This window comes from Schistocerca nitens, chromosome 2, assembly GCF_023898315.1.
Source record: "Schistocerca nitens isolate TAMUIC-IGC-003100 chromosome 2, iqSchNite1.1, whole genome shotgun sequence".
Lineage (NCBI taxonomy): Eukaryota > Metazoa > Arthropoda > Insecta > Orthoptera > Acrididae > Schistocerca > Schistocerca nitens.
Genome location: NC_064615.1, coordinates 835,997,175 through 836,023,374, shown reverse-complemented (window position 1 = coordinate 836,023,374; position 26,200 = coordinate 835,997,175). Strand labels below are relative to the sequence as shown.

Below are 26,200 nucleotides of genomic sequence, written 5' to 3'. Positions count from 1 at the left end.
AGGTAGACACCGGGTGGCAGTTCCCCTGCTTAATGCCCAAACGTATTCAGAACTTGGCTCTCCACCACTGTTGCCAGTAAACAGGCACTTACAGGGATGTGGTATGCAGCAAATTCCCTTGGTTTTGGCACTTCTTGTCTATTGTTACTTATTTGTTAGTGATTCAGCCTGTTACCTATATTGTCATCCACGATGCTAGTTCAGCAAACCTTTCTGGGTTTGATGCCTTTCAACTCATTAGCTTTTCAGTCACGGACTCCATAAAGTTGGTATCTGACCAAGTCCTCTGTCAGTTATTGGAATGTGCTTAAAATTTCAGGATATCTTTGTAGAAGGCCTAGGGTGTGCTGCAGACTTTCAACCTCACATAATCTTGAAGCAGTCGGCTCATCCTAAAATTTTTTCTTGCTTGGCGCATTCCTATAGCTGTGCTCTCTCAAGCCAAGACTGGCTGAATCTCTCATGGCTGTAGTTCCCATTTTCTCTAATGAATGGGTCACACCCCTTTTCATGGTGAGGAAAACCTCTGGTAAACTGTGATTTTGCAGCTATTTTAAGGCCACCGTGAATTCATAGCCTGTAGTCTACACACATCCAAAGTCAGGCCCAGACGAGTTGCTCACATCCTTAGCAGGGTGTCAGTTCTTCTCCAAACTTGATCTTTCCAAAGCATATTGCCAGTTAACCTTAGACAAGGAGTACAAGCATATCATGGTACTTAATAAACCTTCCGGCCTGTATCAATACCAACAGTTGTCTGGTGTGGCGAGTGCCCCACAATTTTTCATCACTATTTGGAACAGGTCACATTTGCTTTTCAACTACCTGAATGACATTGTCATTACTGGACATACTACAAGCAGTACTTGCACAATCTCTGGGTCCTTTTCCAAAAACTCCAGGCCTTGGGTCTGCATTTTAGTCCGCAGAAGACCAATTTTTTCCAACCCTCTCTTGAGTAACAGGTGCACACCATATCATGGCAGGGCATCCAACCCCTGGCAAGTCTTGTCAGGATGATTATGGACCTGCTACAGGCTCGCGGACATGTTTACTGGCCTGGCATTGACTGAGAGCTGGAGCATTTGGCTGCTGCATGTCCCCAGTGTGCTAATCAAGGCTTCATCCTCTCCACGGCCTCCAGGAACCCAGCCCTGGGAACACATCCATGTGGATTTTGTGGGTCCATTTCTGGATGTGTTTTGGCTGTTTGTCATTGACATGTTTTCTCGTTTTCCATATGTGGTCCGGTGCTCCTCAGCCACTACCAGAGTCGCTATTGACGCTCCCTTGGAAATTTTTTCTTTGAAATTTCTCCTGGTTACTCTAGTTTCTGACAACAGACATCAGTTCCTGTCTTAGACATTTCATGGTTTCTGTGTGTGGTTAGGCATTTGCCATGTTTGATCCCCTCCCTTTCTCCCCCAATCTAAGGGGGAGCCTGAGTGCATAGTTCACATGTTTAACACTCAGATGAAAAAATATCTGCAAGACTTCCATGCAGAGGAGGCATTACAGTTTTTTTCTCACAGCCTACGGGGTGACTCCTATTGGTTCTTGTAGCCCTGACAAGCTCCTTCACAGGCACAAGCCGCGGACACTGCTCCACCTCCTCCATCTGGGACCTCACCCACCATTGTGTCCAACTGTACGAAGTTACCTGCCAGCGATGGCAGTCTAGTTGCATGGTTTTGGTCAGTGCCCCACTGGTTACTGGCAGTCATTGTGCATCAGAACAGCCACCATTCTACCCCCTCTGGACTGGAGACTGGAGATCCAGCATCATCGAAATCAGCTGTGATTCCGGATAGCACCCTCTCCCCATGTGCTGGCCACACAACAACCTTCACCAGTGCCCCAATCGCTAGGTGCCACCTATCTGCTGGTGTTCCAACCTCATCTTCATCCTGCATCAGTGCCTGTGCTTGATGAGCCGGTGACTTCACAGCCTCAAGAAACAGCTCCAGTGCCCCTTCAGCCAGTGGACATGCCCCTTGCTGGTTTTATGCCTTCTGCATGGGCTTGGCATGTGCCAAAGTTGCCTCCACTTTCAACACCACCGCCAGCTGTCACCAGGGTCCGAACTTGGACTGTCCATCACCAATACTGTTGTCTCATCCTCAGGCAGGGTTGCATCAGTACACTCCATGCACCGGCCACTTTTGCACATATTCTAAGATCTTCAGCTACTAGTAGTTTCTCTCACCGCCAGGACATCCATGTACATGGGTGATGCTGTCTCCACATCGCAGCCATCGCACCATACCCGGGGAAACAGCAATGCTCCACCCCGAACAGTAGAGGGGCTTAGTGATCCGTGTAGATTCCATACCCGTGATCCGAGTGCGCAGTTGTATGGTGCACCACAAAAGACAGAAGACACTAGCACTGGTAGAGGGTATCACTCTTGGATGCGCGTGCAGCCTCCCCATGGTGCACTCTGCCAGCCCGCCAATGGCTTATAGAGTTGGACCCAGCCAACGTCACTCTCTGTCATATGTTGACATCTGGCCTATGTTTATCAGACCAGTAGTGCAGCCACTCCGTGGCAAGTGTCTTCTTGTACAAATATTGTAGATGTAAAAGAGTTACATGTGTGTTAGTATTTGTATGTTCTTGTGGTCAGAACAGTAAACTTCACTCCTGCTAATATTTTTCAAACTTTTACTAGAGTCGTTTGGTGTTTCCTATTTAACATCCTCATTGTTTTCTGGAATTAGTCCTGAGCTTCATAGCCATCCAAGATATGTACTCAACAAGATGGTACAAGTTTAAGACACTAGGCTTACAGTCAGGGATAGTCACTCCGTTTACATGGGGCTCCCAAAACCAGACTTATAGACCAATTTCCCAATACTGCTTCTGGATGGTCACTTCAAAATCGATTCTGGAAATTCACTTCTGGTTGCTGGTTTTCCAGTCACGCAATCAATTTTTGCTTCCATGTAGATGCTAATGGTTTTTAAACGTGCCTGGGCTGTCAGGTTTCATCTTGTTTTTAAAGATTTTTGGCTGATATGGACAGATTGGCTTTTTGTATAGTGAAGGATAAGCAGAAATACTAGACTGAAGCTGTCCACATTTTGTCTTATTGAAAGGATTGTGCTGACTAAATCATGAACTGTAACAGCTGTTTTCCAGGTGCCATATGTAACTGGGCTAGCAAATCTGTTTCAGACCTTAACATGAAAACACGACAGGTAGAACAGTTTCCGCGATGCAGTTTTCATCTTTCAGAAGATGTATCACATGTAAACATAGTGAGTGACATTCAAATCCGAATCTGGCCATGCAGATTTAGGTTTTCTGCCCAAATCAGATAAAGTGAATTTTGGTATGGCTCCTTTGAAATGGACAAAGTCAATTTCCTTCACCACCCTTGTTCTATCATATGTTCAGTACCTAATAATCTCAACAATGAAGCAACATTAACCATAATTTTACAAGTTAGGTAATGTGATTTACTATGTCATCACTTAACAATTCATTTACAAAAGAGTAGACATTTTTTTGTTTAATTTATTTTTGTTATATGAAAATTTTACCTAAGATGGTACTACCATCTTGAGTTACTCATGATACTATTTTATAAATGATTTGTACAATTTCTAAATCTTTCCTTTTTTCTGTGAGAATCTTTGTTCATGTTGACAGTACACAGCACATGAGTTTTCCATAGCACATCGCTACATCTGCTGGCAGTAAATTCAAATAAATAAATGGAAGGAGACAAATACTGTTATCCTTCATAATAAATAGCCATACTTTCTGTATAGTCTTACTTGACATCAGTTACAGAAAATTAAACTGTATTACAGAAGTATAGTTCATCATTTTCTTGCAACATTACATGTCAGTCATGCATTAAAACAACGAATTACCAACATTTTTGACAACAAGAAACAAAAGTACACTCATAAATGTTACTACTAGAATGGTAAGCCTTTGATGAAATAAACTTTCATAAGAACCATTCAGGCCCTTTCCCTCCTGGTTGATGACAGTTTTCACTCTTCCTATAAAGGATGTAGCCACACACTGAAATACCTTCGTACATTTGTGAACTAACACAAATGCTTCATGTATCCTTCCATGCAGTTTAGCAGCACCTACTACTTCTGTCTCATTCACAGCACTTCAAAGTAGCTCCATAAAAATAATCTGATGGATTTAGGTCTGGAGATTGGAGGCCATGACACAGGTCCACCCCTAAGAACTCAGTTGTTGCCAAAAGTAGTGCAGGAATATTATCTTGTATGAACTACATATTCAGTCATGTAGCAAACTAGATGTCTCCTGCAGTTTTGGTAATTTATCCTGTAGTAATGTTAGACAATCTATGCTGAAAAATCAAGGTTAGTGGATGTTACAAATAATACAGCTCCAGATATTTACTGGCAATTGTTCTTTATGGTTTTCTTCTAAAAGGGCATGCAGGATTCTCATTGATCAGATGTGAGTGTTGTGCGTCCATATGTCCCATGGGAAAGTGGTTACATTTTAGTTAATTGGACTTTTTCTGGAGTCGGTAATTATCAATACATGCTTGTTGTATGCATCTCCAGAAGTTCATGTTTTTGATAGTCAGCAGGCACCAGATTTTGATGGTGCTGTACATATGATATGGATGGTAAATTGTTTCCTTGAGGGAGTGCGTAACAAAAATCTATGAGTTCCATACTGTATTTGACATATTCTTGTCTGAGGTTCTTCCTTTACCATATGTACTAAATGCTCTTCTTTCCACAGACTAGCTGCAATGTGGTTCCCTTTATTCTGCCTAGTACAAAGGATCCTCTCTTTATTATACATCTGTCAACAGCAAAAAATATTTTTTTGCATTTGGAAGCTGCATATATGATTGTTCCTTTTCACATATGTCTGTCAGATCATGTGTGAAGGTGTATGTCTGTGTACTTACTGCTTTTAAAATTACTGCACAATAATCCTGCTTCATGTTTCACTGAAAACAAAGTTTGATGTGCTCACCACACCATCTTTCTACAGAATAGCATGCACAAAGCTCATAAGTAAGGAAAAGTATGCCTTTTGACCTATTGTGTTGGAGGTTGTACACAGAAAATGTGATCATATTCATAAAATTTTATCAGTTATATCCTTTTGTACCTGAAAATAAGATTCCCCTCTCTTCGAGACACACAGCTTTCTATTAACAGAGATCCCTAAATGAAGAATTTTTGCAACACAATAATGTAACGAAATAAGAAATGTGAGTAACTCTGGGAAAGTATTTATCCTGTTCTTTGTTATGCAGTATGTTGTTTTGAATTATTCACTGTTGACATTATATGATTCATACATAATTGCCAATACCAGTATGCCTTTATTAGTTACTTTATTTAATTTATATATTCTTTCAGGCAACTTATATTTTCAGTACCTGAAATAATTGCCTCTCCTGTACTTGGTTCACAAGGCTGGATTTATGTTATTACAACCAAAGGAAATAAAGCAGCAGGCAGACTTGATATTCACCTACAGAAGTTTGGATTAATTGTAAGCTAAAGCTCTTTTCTATTAATCATTCACGTTGCTCATACTTGACACCATAGCACTGACAGAATTGTCTAACTTACTTGTGTAGTCTGTCTTTTATTTAGATGGGCACTGTATTATTGGCAGCTTTTGTCAGCTGCTCCTGTTTCAGTGTTCTACTTTGATCTTATGTTCCCTCAATTGGACATGGTTTTTATTGCTGCAACATGTATGACCTTCAATCTTCATTGTTATATATGTACTTAAAAGTATTTGTTAATCTGATCAGTACATCAGAATTGTTGGCATTGTAGGAGAGCTGAACCACCACTTAATTTACAAGTACATATGCATTTTGTTATTACACCCTACTCATGTGTTACATGGAATCTAAAAGTCAGATTTCTCAGTTAAGAAAATCCACCAAAGATTCTGAGTTTTTTAACCCCTTCAGCGATGAATTTTTTAATAATTTCAGTTCACACAATTATTTTATAAGTATCTCAGATATTAGGAAGTCAGTAAAAATATATTTTTGGTATAAAGGTAGCAATTTTAATCTTCAACTGTGGACATAAGAAATGGCCATATTTGTGTACATGGTGCCAATCAAGTAAAATGAACATAACCATGGTACAAGACATAAAGAAACCAAGAAAGGTTATAAATAAAGGTTAAATTCAGCCAACAAGAAATTATTCACGTTAGTTACTGTGGAAGAACTCCATACACTCTTGGCAAACTGTTTCTTGTTTCATAGTTTGTATCCCTCCACCTAGGGGGATTGTAATATTCCTTTTTTGCGGGGTATTGGGCTATTCCATCCAGCCTTATATCTGCAGAACATTCAGGGCATTGGTTTTTCTTCTTTTGAGCATGGTTGGGGTGCTTGATGGACTGCCACACTTCCTTTGCAGACTTCCAAGCTCTTTAATTGTAACAACAGATTGCCACAGTTCCTATTGACATTTTTGACCAGGAGATTGAAATTCTTTTATTGGAACCTCACTCTGAAATCAATCTTCCCTCGTACTAACTAATCAGTCACTATTGGAGTAAGTACAGAGGAATATGTGTATCACAAGCAACAAATGTGTTAATTGGCTATCCAGATTTAACATAGCCTTTTACAGTTGTCCAATTACATGCTTACTATTTGAAGTCTTTTATTAATAACTCTCACTTCTTGTGTGTCTCACATCATCTCAGAGAAGCTCTTCATTCTTGGGAAGCACACTACCATGGAACTTACTGCAGGAGGGACACCGTGGCACAGTGCATGGGGCAGCAGACTCCAAGATATATACTTGCAGTGATGTAAACTGGTCGGATGGCAGTTTCATGTTGCCACAAGATCTCGCTGGAGCATCTTAAAAGTAAAAGAATTCACAAACCAAATGGAGAATAGTGTTAAAGGCATAAGTAATTCATTCTAACAAATCCTACATATCACTGAGCATAATTGCTCAATTATTTAAAATGTTGAGGGTACAAGCATTCTACCTATCCATCCCAAAACTATAAAATTGTTCTGTATCCATACATCTGCCACCCCTATAACTGAGTAATCATGTCAGTGTTCATAATACTTCCAGTTTCTTAAACTACTTACTGCAACAGAACCATCTGTTATTTCTTACTGTACACTGATTCATAATAATCCAGTATACATTTTGGAAATTCTACATGCACAGTTTACAAATCATTCCTAAACTAAATTCTCTATTTTACATAGTCAGCTAGTCTCATTGTGTGTGTGTGTGTGTGTGTGTGTGTGTGTGTGAGTGTCACTTGCTTTTCATCAATCCAGTTATCAGATTCTTTCCATCATCACTTTGTAATGACGAGTGCTGTTAACCTCCTTGTTCTCTTAAGTTGCATCTACTTAAAATGAGTTATGATATCCTTATAATTATATGGTCCCTTGTACTTTTGAAGGGCAAAACGTAGCTTCTAACTGACATGTTACCCACCATTACAACTAAAAACTTCCCTACAGAGCTGCTCTGAGTACGGAAGCTACTCGGCTGTTACTACCTTTTACTCTAAAACTGTTAGTTACTCTGTCTAGTACAGTTTGCTATACATGCAAATACAACATATTGTTGCACTAGTTTAAATAAATGTAGATACGGAACATCCAGTGGGTCACCATTATCGAATAATAGTACTCTAGGTCTAGTCACTTCACAAGTTACCAAGTGCTGCACACATTATCAGAATTCCTGTAATTGTTTTAAACAAAGTAACCCTAATTAATCCATTTAGTATGTCTGTGATAACATGAATTCCCACTTTCTGGGCAGTTATTCATGTCCAAATCTTAAGATATTTATTTCATTTACAGTTACTTTCCTCTAGAAGGCTCTGAAAATTCATTATGGACATTTTTAACTTCTTGAAAGGAGCAGAAATACTTTACCCCATAATCATAAACTTATAATAATTGTAGTGCTTTAGATTTCCGTTATTTGCCATATTGTTTCACATCAAAAGTTAGGACTACACTCAGGAACTTGGTAACCTAATAACAAACCTGGCTCTCGTAGAGGATGGCCGGAGTGACACCATTAATCTTACAGTCTCTCTGAACCACAAGATCCAGGATTGCCCCCAAAAATACCCTTCTTGCCTTCCATTCATAACGGGAAGAGAAGACATCTGCTGTGAGGGGAGTGCTTTACCGTCCTCACTTAATTAACAGTCGTACTCATCGCTGAACTTGCTGTACAGGCCATACTGAGTTGGCACTCCCACAATTCACCTAAATCATATATTTCTTGGACTAATACCCAGAACATGATCATCTAGTTCCCCTCTTAAGGGGAGGTTTACTGTCTTTGGCCTGAAAAAAGCATGTTCTTTGAGATTTTTTTTCTCGGTATGTGTTACAGATATAAATGTCAAATTTGGTCAAAATGTTTATTGCTATTTCCTCTACAAACTGGAATTTTTTGACCGGAAATGATGAAGAGCAAAGGTGGAAGTGCCGTCGGAACGAAACAAAATTTCGATGTAGACCTCCACACGCAGTATGTCACAGGTCAGCCGGCTCATCTGAAATCAAAATTTAGTTGACATCAGCGAAGTATATAACATTCTTTAGGAGTTTTACCGTGCTTAAGTTATTTGGACCATAGGAAACAAAATAGTGGCCATTTGGAAAAAAATAGGGTTTTTTCATCGTTTAATAAAAGTGGTACAACTCCTAGACAATTTAGTTAGCTTCACCAGAAACAAAGAATCTTGCCAATCAGTTCAGTAGATTTGAAGTTACCATACCGCGCATTAAAAAAAAGCCATTTCGAAAAAAATGCATTTGAAGTTTTGACTACATATAAATGCAATATTATGCAGCTTACGTTCAACCTGTTATTCTGGGTCCATAAACTAGTCCTTCCTCTTCCTCATAGAGGGTGTTTTGCTCGATCTGGGCCATCCTGCACTGCTCCAGAGCCACTCCTGTGGCCGGTGACAAGCGGTTTTCGGTCGCTTGAATCCGGTGGTCGTCCAAATGCTTGGCGAACTGTGTCGAATAGAGTCCCAGGATGATGTCCGTCATTGTTATGGTCTTCAGAATTGCTGAATACCCTTTGTTGAAGCTGCTCACTGCCAGGAAACTCGCAATCTCCACAGTCTGTGCACCAGAATGCAAATGCTTGGGGGCTAACTTCCAAACACACACGTTCAAACTTTCATTTGAATTTTGTGTATTTCCTCCCAAGCACTGGTACAATAACTTGTCCTTCGAAAGAAAAAAACTGGTGCATGAAAAAGGTCGATTTCAGGAAGGTGCATTTTTTTGTTCAATTGCGAATAACAAACATTTCCGTTCCATATTCGGAAAAACCGTTTCAGGGGTGGATTCTAAACACTTTTATTGATCAAACAAGCAAATTTAAAAAAATCAATTTTTTGCACCAAAAGATAGTAAACCTCCCCTTAAGTCAAATAATCAACACTGACACCCTGTCCATCATCACCCCTATGAAAGCTTCCAATATCCTATTTTCTTCAACCAAATGTCTGAAGTCTTCTATTTCTCCCTTCCCACTGTTTGGTCAGCTAATACTGCTGTTTTCAGATGAGACATTCTGATTATTACAAAAGGTCCTTCATATAAGTGATAGAACTTACTTATTAGCTTCTCACTGTTCATACTTCTCTTGTGATTCTTAGATAAGGCAACATCGTTAACCTTATGCGATACGTGGACTCCCTTTTCCCATCTCTTTCTTATTCTCTCTCCCAGCATGGGCACATCATGCTCATCCTCTGCTGTCCATTCAGTCTGTTTAAATAAGGATTCCTCTTCAATTTGCTTCTCTAATACTTCTGGCAATGAAATCTGCATTACAGAAAGTGGCAGTTGATTCATCACCTTGTGACAAAGCAGGATGGCATTCACCATCCTACTTTGCATGCGCTCCTGTTTCATGTATTAAGATTTTCACTAATCTTCTTTTCAAAATTCTGGTGTTAAGGTTCCTACATTGCTCATATTGTACAAATTATCAAAATTGTGGAACCAAATGCCCCACGCAAAACTTGAAATATTCAAATCACTCAGTTAGTTGTCCTCTTTACAGTGAGTTAATTTTAGTTTCATCAGAAATGACGGCCATGAAAAGTTATTGCAATTATACAAAGTTTGTACATTTAGCCATAGGACTATGTGCTAATAGATAAATTTAGAAGGAAGTATAACTTCAAAATTAAAGAGCCATTCCTCCACTTTTCAGTAACATATTTTCATTAATGCTACCTTGATGAGTTTAAAAGACATTATTAATTAAAGATTTCACCTGGTCCAAACATTCAGTGCTAATTAAAGCCATCTAGATGTAAATTACCATATCTGTTGCTATGCTTTTGTTTGCCAGATTTTTCTGAATCACAGTTGGCACCAATATTAATGAGCAATAGTCTCTAATTAAAAATTCGTAAATTTTCGGTAACTAAACTTTAACATACAAGATGGATCTCAGGATTTCCAACATAAATTAGTACTGCGTATTTTAATAAAAGCTGCTCATGAGAAATAATATACAAACAAAATATAATGACAAAATCAATAATCGATAAAAGATGAACTTTCTAACCTTTAGAATTTGTAAACTTATAAATTAACAAAGTTCAGTAATACCCTGGAGCGAGTCTTTAGAAGGCCATAGCTTGCATCACTTCAGTCAGTATGCTTTTGTTCTACAGTCAGTCTGTCCTCATCCTACTCTCAGTCTCACATCATTTTGGTCATTCTGCTATTAGTCTTTCTCTAGCATAACTTCAGGCTAGCTGCTCCACATTTTAGCCCAGCTTGGGGAACTGTTTGTGTTGCCTCTCCATTCATTCAGGCGGAGAGACCATGTTTTATAGTTGTGAACAGTAGATATCAAACTGTGCATGTTATCATTCAGTTAAGTAATATTTGTGGCTGTAGTAACAGTTCTGTGACTTTTCTAGTTAATTGCATGTGAAGCAAAGTGTGATCACTTCATCTGTACTGTGCGCAATTCTAATTTTTTACAAAATAAGAACTATTAAGCTCCACATATGTCTGTCCTAACTACCTGATGTTTACTAACTGCCTGTGTGTAAACTTTAGTAGAGTCTGTAAGTAGGATGTTAAGGATGCGATTAAAGATTGATGAACGTCCAATTTTGAATTTAAAAAGACACTTCTCACTATTCATTTTAAGGATAGAGTCTACATCATCATTTTTAGATTGTGAACCAGCAAGCTGTGCAGCTACTGAAGGCTTCTATCACAACAGGTAGATTTAGTTACATGACAACCTTCTCAAAGTCTCTTACAGATCTACCATCTTGTAATGTTTATTCACACAATAGTTATATTACGAAAAGGATAGTTGCTACTCACCATATAGTAGAGATGCTGAGTCACAGATGGGCACAACACAAAGACTATCACAAAATGAGCTTTCGACCAGCGAAGCCATTGTCAAAAATGGACAAAACACATACACACACATGACCACCGTCTCAGGTAGCTGAAGTCAGTTTACGATTATTAGCGCATGATGGGAGAGGCAACCGGGTGAGGGTAAGGAGGAGGCTGGGGTGGGCATGGGGAAGGATAGTAGGGTAGGGGTGGGGGACAGTGAAGTGCTGCTGGGGAGCACACAGGGACAAGGTGGAGAGAGGATAGGGCAGCTATATGCAGTTGGGAGAGGTGGGGGGTAGAAGAAAAGGAGAGAAGTACAAAGACTGTTTGTGTCGGTGGAATAAGAGCTGTGTAGTGCTGTAATGGGAACAGGGAAGGGGCTGGATGGGTCAGGACAATGTATAACAAAGGTTGAGGTCAGGAGGTTTACAGGAACGTAGGATATATTGCAGGGAAAGTTCCCACCTGTGCAGTTCAGAAAAGTTGGTGTTGGTGGGAAGGATCCACATGGCACAGGCTGTGAAGTAGTCATTGAAATGAAGAATGGTGTGTTTGGCAGCATGCTTAGCAACAGGGTGATCCAGTTGTTTTTTGCCACAGTTTGTTGGTGGCCATTCTTGTAGACAGACAGCTTGTTGGTTGTCATGTCCTTGTAGAATGCAGCACAGAGGTTGCAGCTTAACTTGTAGATCACATGACTGCTTTCACAGGTAGCCTGCTTTTGATGGAATACGTGATGTTTGTGACCGGACTGGAGTAGGTGGTGGTGGAAGGGTGTATGGGACAGGTCTTGCATAGAGGTTTATTACAGGGATATTTGCCATGAGGCAAGGGGTTGGGAGCACGAGTTGTATAGGGATGGACAAGAATATTGTGTAAGTTTGGTGGGTGATGGAATACCACTGTGGAAAGGATGTAGGTAGGACATTTCTTATTTCAGGGCACAACAAGAGGTAGTTGAAACCCTTGTGGAGAATGTAATTCAGTTGCTCCAGTCCTGTGTGGTACCGAGTCACAAGGGGAAATGCTCCTCTATGGCTGGACAGTGAGACTTCTCGAGGTGGTGGGTGACAGGAAAGATAAGTCCAGGGAGATCTGTTTTTGTACAAGATTGGGAGGGTAGCTATGGTCTGTAAAGGCCTCAGTGAGACCCTTGGTATATTTCAAGATGGAGCGGTCATCACTGCAAATGCGATGTCCATGGGTGGCTAGGCTGTATGGAAGGGACTTCTTGGTATGGAATGGGTGGCTGCCGTTGAAGTGGAGGTATAGCTGGTGGTAGGTTTGACATGGACAGAGGTACTAATGTAGCCATCTTTGAGGTGGAGGTCAACATCGAGGAAGGTGACTTGGGTTGAGTAGGACCAGGTAAAGTGAAAGGGGGAGAAGGTGTTAAGGCTCCGGAGGAATGTGAATAGAGTGTCCTAACCCTCAATCCAGTTCAGAGACGTCATCGGTGAATCTGAACAGGTGAGAGGTTCGGGATTTGTAATATAAAGTGGCAAAAATTATTTTGTATGGTGAAGTTTGGGATGTGTATCATTGCTTAACACAAGAAAAGCAGAATACCACATCATATTATGGATATCCTCCACCAAATAAACAATACGTATTTTGTGTAATCCAGGGTGCTGCTTCTTAATGCTGGCGTAGGTTCATCTTGATGTTACTGCATTGCCACTCAGGAATCACGCAATGGTAGAAATAAGCTCCAGGAATTCGTGTTCACAAAGAGTTTTATTTCACACGCTAGATGTTCGTCAGTGAACTACATGCGTAAAATTGACTTAACACAGTCTCATGACTAAATTAAACTGACCTAAGACTGATCTCAAACTGCACTGAATTATGGTGGCATACAAATCACCTCTATTTATATGATTTTAAACAGTTACTGACACTGTTACATATTAAATTTGCATATTTAACAATTAAAACTTTTACATAAATCTTCCCAAATTGCATTCGTTCATTCTCCATATTGGTGAGGCCCAATGTAAACAATGTCAAAAGAGCAGCTTAAATTAGTGCAAATTGCTAATTTGCTGAAAAAGAAAATCTTCAGTGTATTCGAATTCAAATAACCGAAAAGACAAAATGTTAGCAGCTGTTTAAATGAGTGTAAATTACTGATATTACACATATGCCCTTTATGGGAGAGTAGGGATGAAACTGGAAAAGAATACAGGATCCCAAAAAGGGTTGTGGTATAACAAACCCTCCAAAGAGATTTGACTACCGCAGAGAGACAAAGCTCTTCTAAATCTCTGACTAAAATGAAGGGAATATAATCATGACTAGTGAAACAGACAAACTATTTGACAGTTAGTGTGTGTGAAAATACATGTTATATGTAAAGTTTAGTCAATCAACTATACAAGGTGAAATACAAGAAAAATAAAATTGTATAAAATTTCAGTTTTATCCTCTTGGTGCCCTTTTGATGCGCTCCATTGAATGTTCTATGAGATTTCTCATTACTATGTTCAGTTGTTTATATATTATTATCTAAACAAAATTGTGTCTGTTTCTCAGAATAATCACTTTGTCGTCACAACTGTTGTGTCTCTCATCTTTATGAGTTTATTAACTGCAGTAAACCGTATATCAGTATAAAGTGCTGCTTTTTGCCACACTCCACTACACATCACTTCCTCAGTTCATTTCAAGTTTGTATCAGCACAAGATCACCATTGATTTACTCACACATACATACACTCCTGGAAATGGAAAAAAGAACACATTGACACCGGTGTGTCAGACCCACCATACTTGCTCCGGACACTGCGAGAGGGCTGTACAAGCAATGATCACACGCACGGCACAGCGGACACACCAGGAACCGCGGTGTTGGCCGTCGAATGGCGCTAGCTGCGCAGCATTTGTGCACCGCCGCCGTCAGTGTCAGCCAGTTTGCCGTGGCATACGGAGCTCCATCGCAGTCTTTAACACTGGTAGCATGCCGCGACAGCGTGGACGTGAGCCGTATGTGCAGTTGACGGACTTTGAGCGAGGGCGTATAGTGGGCATGCGGGAGGCCGGGTGGACGTACCGCCGAATTGCTCAACACGTGGGGCGTGAGGTCTCCACAGTACATTGATGTTGTCGCCAGTGGTCGGCGGAAGGTGCACGTGCCCGTCGACCTGGGACCGGACCGCAGCGACGCACGGATGCACGCCAAGACCGTAGGATCCTACGCAGTGCCGTAGGGGACCGCACCGCCACTTCCCAGCAAATTAGGGACACTGTTGCTCCTGGGGTATCGGCGAGGACCATTCGCAACCGTCTCCATGAAGCTGGGCTACGGTCCCGCACACCGTTAGGCCGTCTTCCGCTCACGCCCCAACATCGTGCAGCCCGCCTCCAGTGGTGTCGCGACAGGCGTGAATGGAGGGACGAATGGAGACGTGTCATCTTCAGCGATGAGAATCGCTTCTGCCTTGGTGCCAATGATGGTCGTATGCGTGTTTGGCGCCGTGCAGGTGAGCGCCACAATCAGGACTGCATACGACCGAGGCACACAGGCCAACACCCGGCATCATGGTGTGGGGAGCGATCTCCTACACTGGCCGTACACCACTGGTGATCGTCGAGGGGACACTGAATAGTGCACGGTACATCCAAACCGTCATCGAACCCATCGTTCTACCATTCCTAGACCGGCAAGGGAACTTGCTGTTCCAACAGGACAATGCACGTCCGCATGTATCCCGTGCCACCCAACGTGCTCTAGAAGGTGTAAGTCAACTACCCTGGCCAGCAAGATCTCCGGATCTGTCGCCCATTGAGCATGTTTGGGACTGGATGAAGCGTCGTCTCACGCGGTCTGCACGTCCAGCACGAACGCTGGTCCAACTGAGGCGCCAGGTGGAAATGGCATGGCAAGCCGTTCCACAGGACTACATCCAGCATCTCTACGATCGTCTCCATGGGAGAATAGCAGCCTGCATTGCTGCGAAAGGTGGATATACACTGTACTAGTGCCGACATTGTGCATGCTCTGTTGCCTGTGTCTATGTGCCTGTGGTTCTGTCAGTGTGATCATGTGATGTATCTGACCCCAGGAATGTGTCAGTAAAGTTTCCCCTTCCTGGGACAATGAATTCACAGTGTTCTTATTTCAATTTCCAGGAGTGTACATCTCACAATTGTTAATTACTCTAATCATATTGTAACTTCCCATTCAGAAGTATGGTGAACTCTACAATGTAAAAAGTTATTCTGTGTATAACATACAGATGACAAAGCAAAATTCAAGTTGATAACATAAAATCTAACCTAATATACCAGACAAATTTTGTATTTGTTTCCATGAATGACAAATCAGATTTAAGAGTTATACTACATCAAATCATGGAAGAACAGTAATTTAAAGTAAATACCAGGCTGTTAAGTGAGTCCTAGGTAGTGTATAGAACTGTACAGATTTCATAGGAGATGTGATTGCAGCAAGTGACAGTAAGGCCACGAAACAAGCTCTATTTGAAGAAAATCATTTACATCCTAACATACAATCAAATAAAAGACTTAACCTACAATGCACTTATGATGATACCTAAAACTATACAGGAAGTCCAAAATCATGACATCATAACTGAAAAACAGATCAGATGAAACAAAATTACATGAAGCTAGAATTTGGCATGAGACATCTCAAACCAAATTGAAAATGTTCAAGGCCTACGTTTGTGACGATCGGACCAATCTGAAAAATCCAAACCGCCAGATACTAACCAGTACGAAAGTTCATAATCAATTAGTTCAAATCTGAAAATCCAATAAGGAATAAGTATGCAGATATATGAATCAATATGATGGGGAACTTCAAGTTCCAGACAAAATGTTCAAGGCCTATGTTTGCGATGCACGGAGCAACCTGAATGTTATGACTTCCCATTCCAGGAAATAAAGACTGAAGTGGTTTATGCAGGGCATAGATACAGAAGATTATTAAATGGGGTTCACTTGCCATAAACTGGACTGCACGATGAGGTTTTGCTCACAAGAAATTTCTAGCAGACAACAGACAATGATTACAGCTCATGCCAAATGTGGGAAAATCTTCTAGATAAACAAAATTATTCTTGTTCATACTGTAATAAAACAGGGTGAAAATTATTTTGTAAATGATGTTCAGTCACTAATTATTTCATACCACATTTTAATACGAATGGTTGTTTGAAGATAAATACATATGTTGGCACTTAAATGATTCAATAAGAAAAGCAATGTAAGCATTCAATAGTATCCAGAACAAGCAGTTGAAGAAACACAATGGCAATATCCATATATATCACTGATATCTTGACATTGATATAAAATGGTTTAACAAGGGTGATGTCAATGATTCTGTGGCAGACTCCAACACGGATGTTAAATTGAGAGAGAAAACTGAATATATATATATATATATGTATGCGTAAGTTATACTTAAGAAATTCTTTGTAACAGAAACATGTTGGTCAGATGGTCACATGCAAAAAATATAAATGATGAAGAAGAGCATCAATATACCACATGATAATGTTGTGCATCAAAGCACCAAAGAACATATATGATGAATGCTAGCAACCAATATAGAAAACATGACACCAAAACATATACAGATCAAATATAAGTAAAAGCAAAATGCAGATCAGAGTAATACACTTGACATACTGAAACACAGCTTGAAATCCAATCATAATTGGCGTTTCAAAAAAAAAAGGTTGATGTCCAGCCACAGCATCCAACCAAAATATCTTCTACCTGGCTGATACCTTCAACAGACTACTCAGCCATTGCATGTAGACCATCAAGACTGTGGTCATCTGTAACCAAGCAGACAAAATCCACTAATAATATTATCATCTCCGTAGGACAACAGCAAGCAAAATACTCCTAAATCATGGTAATCAAAAGCTTTCAAAGACAACACCAGATCTACTGTAGAGCAGTGGGATTGATTACAGTCAAAATAAAGTGAATAATAAGTAAATCATTGAAATCCATAGCATCTATGTCATGTATAAACTTCAAATAGCAGGCCAAGTGTATGCAATGTAATTTATGTCGTCGTTGAAAGTCTCCATAATAATCCTTCTGAACATTCAATCATATATGTACAAGGTATTTCAGATTTGCATATCATTGAATAATTGTGAATCATAAAGATGTGGAATAATACCAAATGTTACAGAAGAAGTCAGTGTCGTCGTAACTGCCGTCTGCTTCACGTCTGCTGTGCAGTGAGCTACCTTAATTTAAGTATTAACTGTATTTTTCTTACTTGTCACTTCTTCTTCCGTGTGTTTTTTGCTTTTAGGAAGCTTTAATTGTCGGGTGCTATTAATAGTGTTCCATAGATTTCGTGTTTGTTTTGAATACAGTCAGAGAGAGTCCCTTTAGTCAGCCATAGTGCCAGTAGTGTCAGTGTCGTCATAACTGCCGTCTGCTTCACGTCTGCTGTGCAGCGAGCTACCTTAATTTAAGTATTAACTGTATTTTTCTTACTTGTCACTTCTTCTTCCGTGTGTTTTTGCTTTTAGGAAACTTTAATTGTCGAGTGCTATTAATAGTTCCATAGATTTCGTGTTTGTTTTGAATACAGTCAGAGAGAGTCACTTTAGTCAACCATAGTGCCAGTAGTGCTAGTATTTGTTTTTAATACAGTCCAGAGACAGGTAGTGCTATTTTCATTGTTTTCTACAAGAAGTGGCTAGCAACCACAATTTAGTCAATAAACAGCCGCCTTTAGTGAATTAGCAGTCTAGTTAAAGGTTGATTAACTCTCTTCAGTAAATTGATGCCTTAGGATGGATAGGATGTGTGACTGCTGTGTACGGACGCAGGAGGAGCTGGCCACTGTTCGCGAGCAGCTGAGGGTGTTGATGGCCGCGGTCAGCCGTCTTCAGGCTGCTGCCTCTGAGTGTAGCGGCAGTGGGGAGTCTGGTGCGTCGCAAGGTACACCCCAGGTGTTACATGCTTCACCCACTGTCCCTGCTGTCGAGACATCTTCGCAGGTACCGGGTGCGGTTGGGCCACCCTCTCCCCAAGGGGAGTGGAGGGTTCAGCGGCGTTCGCGGCGCACAAGGCGGAGGGTCAATGTGGAGGCTGGCCGTGTGGCATCGCCCGCTCTGCCTGTGAGTGGACATGTGGCTGCTCCTTCAGCAAGGTCCGAGCAGGCACATGGGGGGAGGGGTTTATTAGTTATTGGGAGCTCCAATGTTAGGCGGGTGATGGAGCCCCTTAGGGAAATAGCGGGAAGGTCGGGGAAGAAGGCCAGTGTTCACTCTGTCTGCTTGCCAGGGGGTCTCATCCGAGATGTGGAGGAGGCCCTACCGGTGGCGATAGAGAGCACTGGGTGCACCCGACTGTAAATTGTTGCTCATGTCGGCACCAATGACTCCTGCCGTCTGGGTTCAGAGGTCATCCTCAGTTCGTACAGGCGGTTGGCGGAATTGGTGAAGGCGGAAAGCCTCGCTCGCGGAGTGGAATCAGAGCTAACTATTTGTAGTATCGTTCCCAGAACAGATCGCGGTCCTCTGGTTTGGAGCCGAGTGGAAGGCTTAAACCAGAGGCTCAGACGATTCTACGGAGATCTGGGGTGCAAATTTCTCGACCTCTGCTATCAGGTGGAGAAATGTAGGGTCCCCCTGAATAGCTCAGGCGTGCACTACACGCCGGAAGCGGCTACAAGGGTAGCGGAGTACGTGTGGTGTGCACATGGGGGTTTTTTAGGTTAGAGAATCCCCTCCCTAGGCCCGACAAGACGCCTCCTGAGACGCGGCAAGGTAGGAGTACGCAAAATGCAACATGGAATAACAATATTAATGTGCTTTTAGTAAACTGCAGGAGCGTCTATAGAAAGGTCCCAGAACTGCTCTCATTAATAAACGGTCACAACGCCCATATAGTACTAGGGACAGAAAGTTGGCTGAAACCAGACATAAACAGTAATGAAATCCTAAACTCAGATTGGAATGTATACCGCAGAGACAGGCTGGACAGTGAAGGGGGAGGCGTGTTTATAGCGATAAGAAGTGCAATAGTATCGAAGGAAATTGACGGATATCCGAAATGTGAAATGATTTGGGCGAAGGTCACGGTTAAAGCAGGCTCAGACATGGTAATTGGATGTCTCTATAGGCCCCCTGGCTCAGCAGCTGTTGTGGCTGAGCACCTGAAGGATAATTTGGAAAATATTTCGAGTAGATTTCCCCACCATGTTATAGTTCTGGGTGGAGATTTTAATTTGCCGGATATAGACTGGGAGACTCAACGTTCATAACGGGTGGCAGGGACAAAGAATCCAGTGAAATATTTTTAAGTGCTTTATCTGAAAACTACCTTGAGCAGTTAAACAGAGAACCGACTCGTGGCGATAACATATTAGACCTTCTGGTGACAAACAGACCCGAACTATTTGAAAAAGTTAACGCAGAACAGGGAATCAGCGATCATGAAGCGGTTACGGCATCGATGATTTCAGCCGTAAATAGAAATATTAAAAAGGGTAGGAAGATTTTTCTGTTTAGAAAAAGTGACAAAAAGCAGATTTCAGAGTACCTGTTGGCTCAACACAAAAGTTTTGTCTCAAGTACAGATAGTGTTGAGGATCAGTGGGCAAAGTTCAAAACCATCGTACATTATACGTTAGATGAGTATGTGCCAAGCAAGATCGTAAGAGATGGAAAAGAGCCACCGTGGTACAACAACCGAGGTAGAAAACTGCTGCGGAAGCAAAGGGAACTTCACAGCAAACATAAACATAGCCAAAGCCTTGCAGACAAACAAAAATTACGCGAAGTGAAATGTAGTGTGAGGAGGGCTATGCGAGAGGCGTTCAATGAATTCGAAAGTAAAGTTCTATGTACTGACTTGGCAGAAAATCCTAAGAAATTTTGGTCTTATGTCAAAGCGGTAGGGGGATCAAAACAAAATGTCCAGACACTCTGTGACCAAAATGGTACTGAAACAGAGGATGACAGACTACAGGCCGAAATACTAAATGTCTTTTTCCAAAGTTGTTTCACAGAGGAAGACTGCACTGTAGTTCCTTCTCTAGATTGTCGCACAGATGACAAAATGGTAGATAGCGAAATAGACGACAGAGGGGTAGAGAAACAATTAAAATCGCTCAAAAGAGGAAAGGCCGCTGGACCTGATGGGATACCAGTTCAATTTTACACATAGTACGTGAAGGAACCTGCCCCCCTTCTTGCAGCGGTGTACCGTAGGTCTCTAGAAGAGCGTAGCATTCCAGAGGATTGGAAAAGGGCACAGGTCATCCCCGTTTTCAAGAAGGGACGTCGAACAGATGTGCAGAACTATACACCTATATCTCTAACGTCGATCAGTTGTAGAATTTTGGAACACGTATTATGTTCGAGTATAATGACTTTCCTGGAGACTAGAAATCTACTCTGTAGGAATCAGCATGAGTTTCGAAAAAGACGGTCGTGTGAAACCCAGCTCGCGCTATTCGTCCACGAGACTCAGAGGGCCATAGACACGGGTTCACAGGTAGATGCCGTGTTTCTTGACTTTCGCAAGGCGTTCGATACAGTTCCCCACAGTCGTTTAATGAACAAAGTAAGAGCATATGGACTATCAGACCAATTGTGTGATTGGATTGAGGAGTTCCTAGATAACAGGACACAGCATGTCATTCTCAATGGAGAGAAGTTTTCCGAAGTAAGAGTGATTTCAGGTGTGCCGCAGGGGAGTGTCATAGGACCGTTGCTATTCACAATATACATAAATGACCTGGTGGATGACATCGGAAGTTCACTGAGGCTTTTTGCAGATGATGCTGTGGTGTATCGAGAGGTTGTAACAATGGAAAATTGTACTGAAATGCAGGAGGATCTGCAGCGAATTGACGCATGGTGCAGGGAATGGCAATTGAATCTCAATGTAGACAAGTGTAATGTGCTGCGAATACACAGAAAGATAGATCCTTTATCTTTTAGCTACAAAATAGCAGGTCAGCAACTGGAAGCAGTTAATACCATAAATTATCTGGGAGTACGCATTAGGAGTGATTTAAAATGGAATGATCATATAACGTTGATTGTCGGTAAAGCAGATGGCAGACTGAGATTCATTGGAAGAATCCTAAGGAAATGCAATTCAAAAACAAAGGAATTAGGTTACAGTACGCTTGTTCGCCCACTGCTTGAACGCTGCTCAGCAGTGTGGGATCCGTACCTGATGGGGTTGATAGGGGATATGGAGAAGATTCAACGGAGAGCAGCGCGCTTTGTTACAGGATCATTTAGTAATCGCGAAAGCGTTACGGAGATGATAGATAAACTCCAGTGGAAGACTCTGCAGGAGAGATGCTCAGTAGCTTGGTACGGGCTTTTGTCAAAGTTTCGAGAACATACCTTCACCGAAGAGTCAAGCAGTATATTGCTCCCTCCTACGTATATCTCGCGAAGAGACCATGAGGATAAAATCAGAGAGATTAGAGCCCACACAGAGGCATACCGACTATCCTTCTTTCCACGAACAATACGAGACTGGAATAGAAGGGAGAACCGATAGAGGTACTCAAGGTACCCTCCGCCACACACCGTCAGGTGGCTTGCGGGGTATGGATGTAGATGTAGATGTAGATGTTATAAAAGTGACCAAGATTATACAATAGTTCCTACTGAGCAAATAGAGTGTTAAGAAGACAAAAGTATGTGTATTATCCAGTTAGCTATACTTCTCTTCAAAATTCATATTGTTGACAGCTCCTGTCAGTATAGATGAGACCAGATGCTACTTTCAAATCGGCAAAAGCACTTCATATTACCATTATTGATTTAAACATGTGACAAGAAAGTAAGTGTTAATGGTGCAAATAAGGAATGAAGTACCGAAGTATAAAGATGTTCAAGCAGTTACTACACTAGCTGGGGCCCTTATGCTTGCCGGACACATGTAAAATATGCTTAATGTTCCCATTGTTAATAAATTCCTTTGATGTATTAAATGTGAACTGACTTCCATTATCTGACAGTAAAGCATGTGGTTTGCCAACTTTGCTAAAATAGTCATTAGTAAAACACTGCGTAATTTTCTTACTTGTAGGTTTTTTCAAAGGGTACAGCTTTACCAATTTTGAAAACAAGTCAACAGTAACAAACAAATATGTGTAGCCTTCTTTAGTACAGGGAAGTTGACCAAATAAGTCAATTCCCTGACTTACCTTGTGGAACTATGCTCTGCATGAAACCTTTATGCTTCTGGTTGGTAACCTTTACTCTCTGACATCAATCACAAGAACTCAAACACTTCCTGACCCTCGTGGAGATATTATCAAAGTACACATTTTCCTGTATCTTTCGGATACACTTTATGGATCCACAATGGCCATTACTCTTATGTATGTAGTTAATCGAAGTGTCAATATATTGTCTAGGCCAACAAACCTTCCACTTATTCACATCAGGGCTACTTGTTCTAAATAAAATTCCTTTAAATACTTGGTAATACTGTTTTACCTTATCGCATCCTTTCTTACCTAAGTAGATCTTGACTAGTTTCCATGTCTCATCCTGATTTTGATAATGTCTCAGTTGTCTATAGATTCTCGCAATTTCTTTCTCTTCTTTAATCCCTTGAATGTACAAGATCCTAAAATTCCTGTTCTCTTGAATATTCTCACTACACAGGTTACTTCCTACTCGTAATATAGACAGAGCATTAGCAACTACATTCTGATCACCTCTAATGTACTGGACTGAATAGTCAAATTGCTGTAAGAAAACTGCCCACCTGGTAATCCTTCTGTGATATAGTTTGCACTTCTGAATGTAGCACAAAGCTTTATGGTCTGTGCATACAATGACTTTGTATCCAACTAAATATTTTATATCTAAAAACAAAGATGAGGTGACTTACCATACGAAAGCGCTGGCAGGTCGATAGACACACAAACATACACACAAAATTCAAGCTTTCGCAACCAACGGTTGCTTCATCAGGAAAGAGGGAAGGAGAGGGAAAGACGAAAGGATGTGGGTTTTAAGGGAGAGGGTAAGGAGTCATTCCAATCCCGGGAGCGGAAAGACTTACCTTAGGGGGAAAAAAGGACAGGTATACACTCGCACACACACACACATATCCATCCTCACATACACAGACACAAGCAGACATTTGTAAAGGCAAAGAGTTTGGGCACTCCCTTAAAACCCACATCCTTTCGTCTTTCCCTCTCTTTCCCTCTTTCCTGATGAAGTAACCGTTGGTTGCGAAAGCTTGAATTTTGTGTGAATGTTTGTGTTTGTTTGTGTGTCTATCGACCTGCCAGCACTTTCATATGGTAAGTCACATCATCTTTGTTTTTAGATATATTTTTCCCGCATGGAATGTTTCCCTCTATTATATTCATACAACTAAATATTTTGAAATTTTTGAAACCCCTAAACAAGGGCTAAAAGTTCCTTCTTGGTGACTGTGTAATTTTTTTCATGCTTTTGTAAACTTCTACTGGCAAAACTAATAGCACAGTGCATGATCTCTCCCTCAACTTCCTTCTGTTGAAATAAACAAACTCCTAAGCCATACTCAGACTCGTCTGTCATCATACAAAATGTTAAAGTTAAGTCTAGTGTATGTAAGATTTCGCAAGTGACAAGTTGTCTTTTAATTTCATCGAAAGCTGCTTGACGTTTGTCAGTCCATTCCCAAATACTGTTCTTTTTCAAAAGCTCAAGAAGACATGGGGCATTTAAAGCTTGTGTCCTTACGTATTTCCTATAGAAATTGCATAAACCATAAAATGACCTAAGTTCCTTCTTGATCTTGGCTTGGGGAAATCTGCAATGGCCAACAATTGGTCTTCATCAGGCAAAATTCCTCCCTTATTAATAGTGTGCTGAAGAAATTTCACCTCTTTTACTCCAAATTTACATTTTTCCCAATTTTAATGTCATACCCCATTGCCTCAATTTTATTGCAATTGCTTTCAGAATTTCCATATTTTCATTCCAAGTTTTACTGACTACCAAACTGTCATCCACATAAATGATTAATTTTGAAAGTAACTCACTTCCCAAAACAAAATCCAAAGCCCTGATAAACTCAGCAACAGATAAGTTTAATCCTAAAGGTACTACACAGTATTGAAAACTTTTCCCATTATACAAAAATGCAGTAGAGGACAATATTATAGAAATGGAAGAGAACGTAGATGAAGACGAAATAGGAATATGATACTACATGAAGAGTTTGACAGAGCACTGAAAGACCTAAGTCGAAACAAGGCCCCGGGAGTAGACAACATTCCATTAGAACTACTGATAGTCTTGGGAGAGCCAGCCCTAACAAAACTCTACCATCTGGTGAATAAGACGTATGAGACACGCGAAATACCCTCGGACTTCAAAATAATATAATTCCAATCCCAAAGAAAGCAGGTGTTGACAGATGTGAAAACTACCAAACTATCAGTTTAATAAGCCACTGCTGCAATATACTAACACAAATTCTTTACAGACAAATGGCAAAACTGGTCGAAGTCGACCTCGGGGAAGATCAGTTTGGATCCCGTAGAAATGTTGGAACACGTGAGGCAATACTGACCCTACAACTTATCTTAGAAAATAGATTAAGGAAAGGCAAACCTACGTTTCTAGCATTTGTAGACTTAGAGAAATCTTTTGACAATGATGACTGGAATACTCTCTTTCAAATTCTGAAGGTGGCAGGGGTACAATACAGGGAGCGAAAAGCTATTTACAATTTGTACAGAAACCAGATGGCAGTTATAAGAGTCGAGGGGAATGAAAGGGAAGCAGTGGTTGGGAAGGGAGTGAGACAGAGTTGTAGCCTCTCCCCGATGTTATTCAATCTGTATATTGAGCAAGCAGTAAAGGAAACAAAAGAAAAACTTGGAGTAGGAATTAAAATCTATGGAGAAGAAACAAAAACTTTGAGGTTCGCCAATGACATTGTAATTCTGTCAGAGACAGCAAAGGACTTGGAAGAGCAGCTGAACGGAATGGACAGGTTCTTGAAAGGAGGATATATTATGAACATCAACAAAAGCAAAACGAGAATAATGGAATGTAGCCGAATTAAATCGGGTGATGTTGCAGGAATTAGATTAGGAAATGAGACCCTTAAAGTAGTAAATGAGTTTTGCTATTTGGGGAGCAAAATTGCTGATGATGGTCAAAGTAGAGAGGATATAAAATATAGACTGGCAATGGCAAGGAAAGTGTTTCTGAGGAAGAGAAATTTGTTAACATCGAGTATAGATTTAAGTGTCAGGAAGTCGTTTCTTGAAAGTATTTGTGTGGAATGTAGCCATGTATGGAAGTGAAACGTGGACAATAAATAGTTTAGACAAGAGGAGAATAGAAGCTTTCGAAATGTGGTGCTACAGAAGAATGCTGAAGATTGGATGGGTAGATCACATAACTAATGAGGAGGTATTGAATAGAATTGGAGAGAAGAGAAATTTGTGGCACAGCTTGACTAGAAGAGGGGATCGGTTGGTAGGGCATATTCTGAGGCATCAAGAGATCACCAATTTAGTATTGGAGGGCAGCGTGGAGAGTAAAATTATTAGAGGGAGACCAAGAGATGAATACACTAAACAGATTCAGAAGGATGTAGGTTGCAGTAGGCACTGGGAGATGAAGAATCTTGCACAAGATAGAGTAGCATGGAGAACTGCATCAAACCAGTCTCTGGACTGAAGACCACAACCTCAACAACAACCAGTGGCTCCTTTTATTTTAACACCAGTGATTGGAAATTCAGTATACTGTTCAGTGTTCTTTAATCTATCTCTTAAGTTACCATACACACCACTTA

General features: G+C 40.9%; 1 protein-coding gene across 1 annotated transcript in view; it reads left to right on the top strand.

The window, feature by feature from the left end:
• The window catches only part of LOC126235376 (uncharacterized protein C18orf63-like), a 165,470-nt gene that overhangs the window by 20,806 nt on the left and 118,464 nt on the right, over window positions 1–26,200 (top strand). The window contains exon 2 of the mRNA XM_049944099.1: window positions 5,382–5,517. Within this exon, the coding sequence (XP_049800056.1) occupies window positions 5,382–5,517 (136 nt within the window). The remainder of the gene's footprint in view (window positions 1–5,381; window positions 5,518–26,200) is intronic.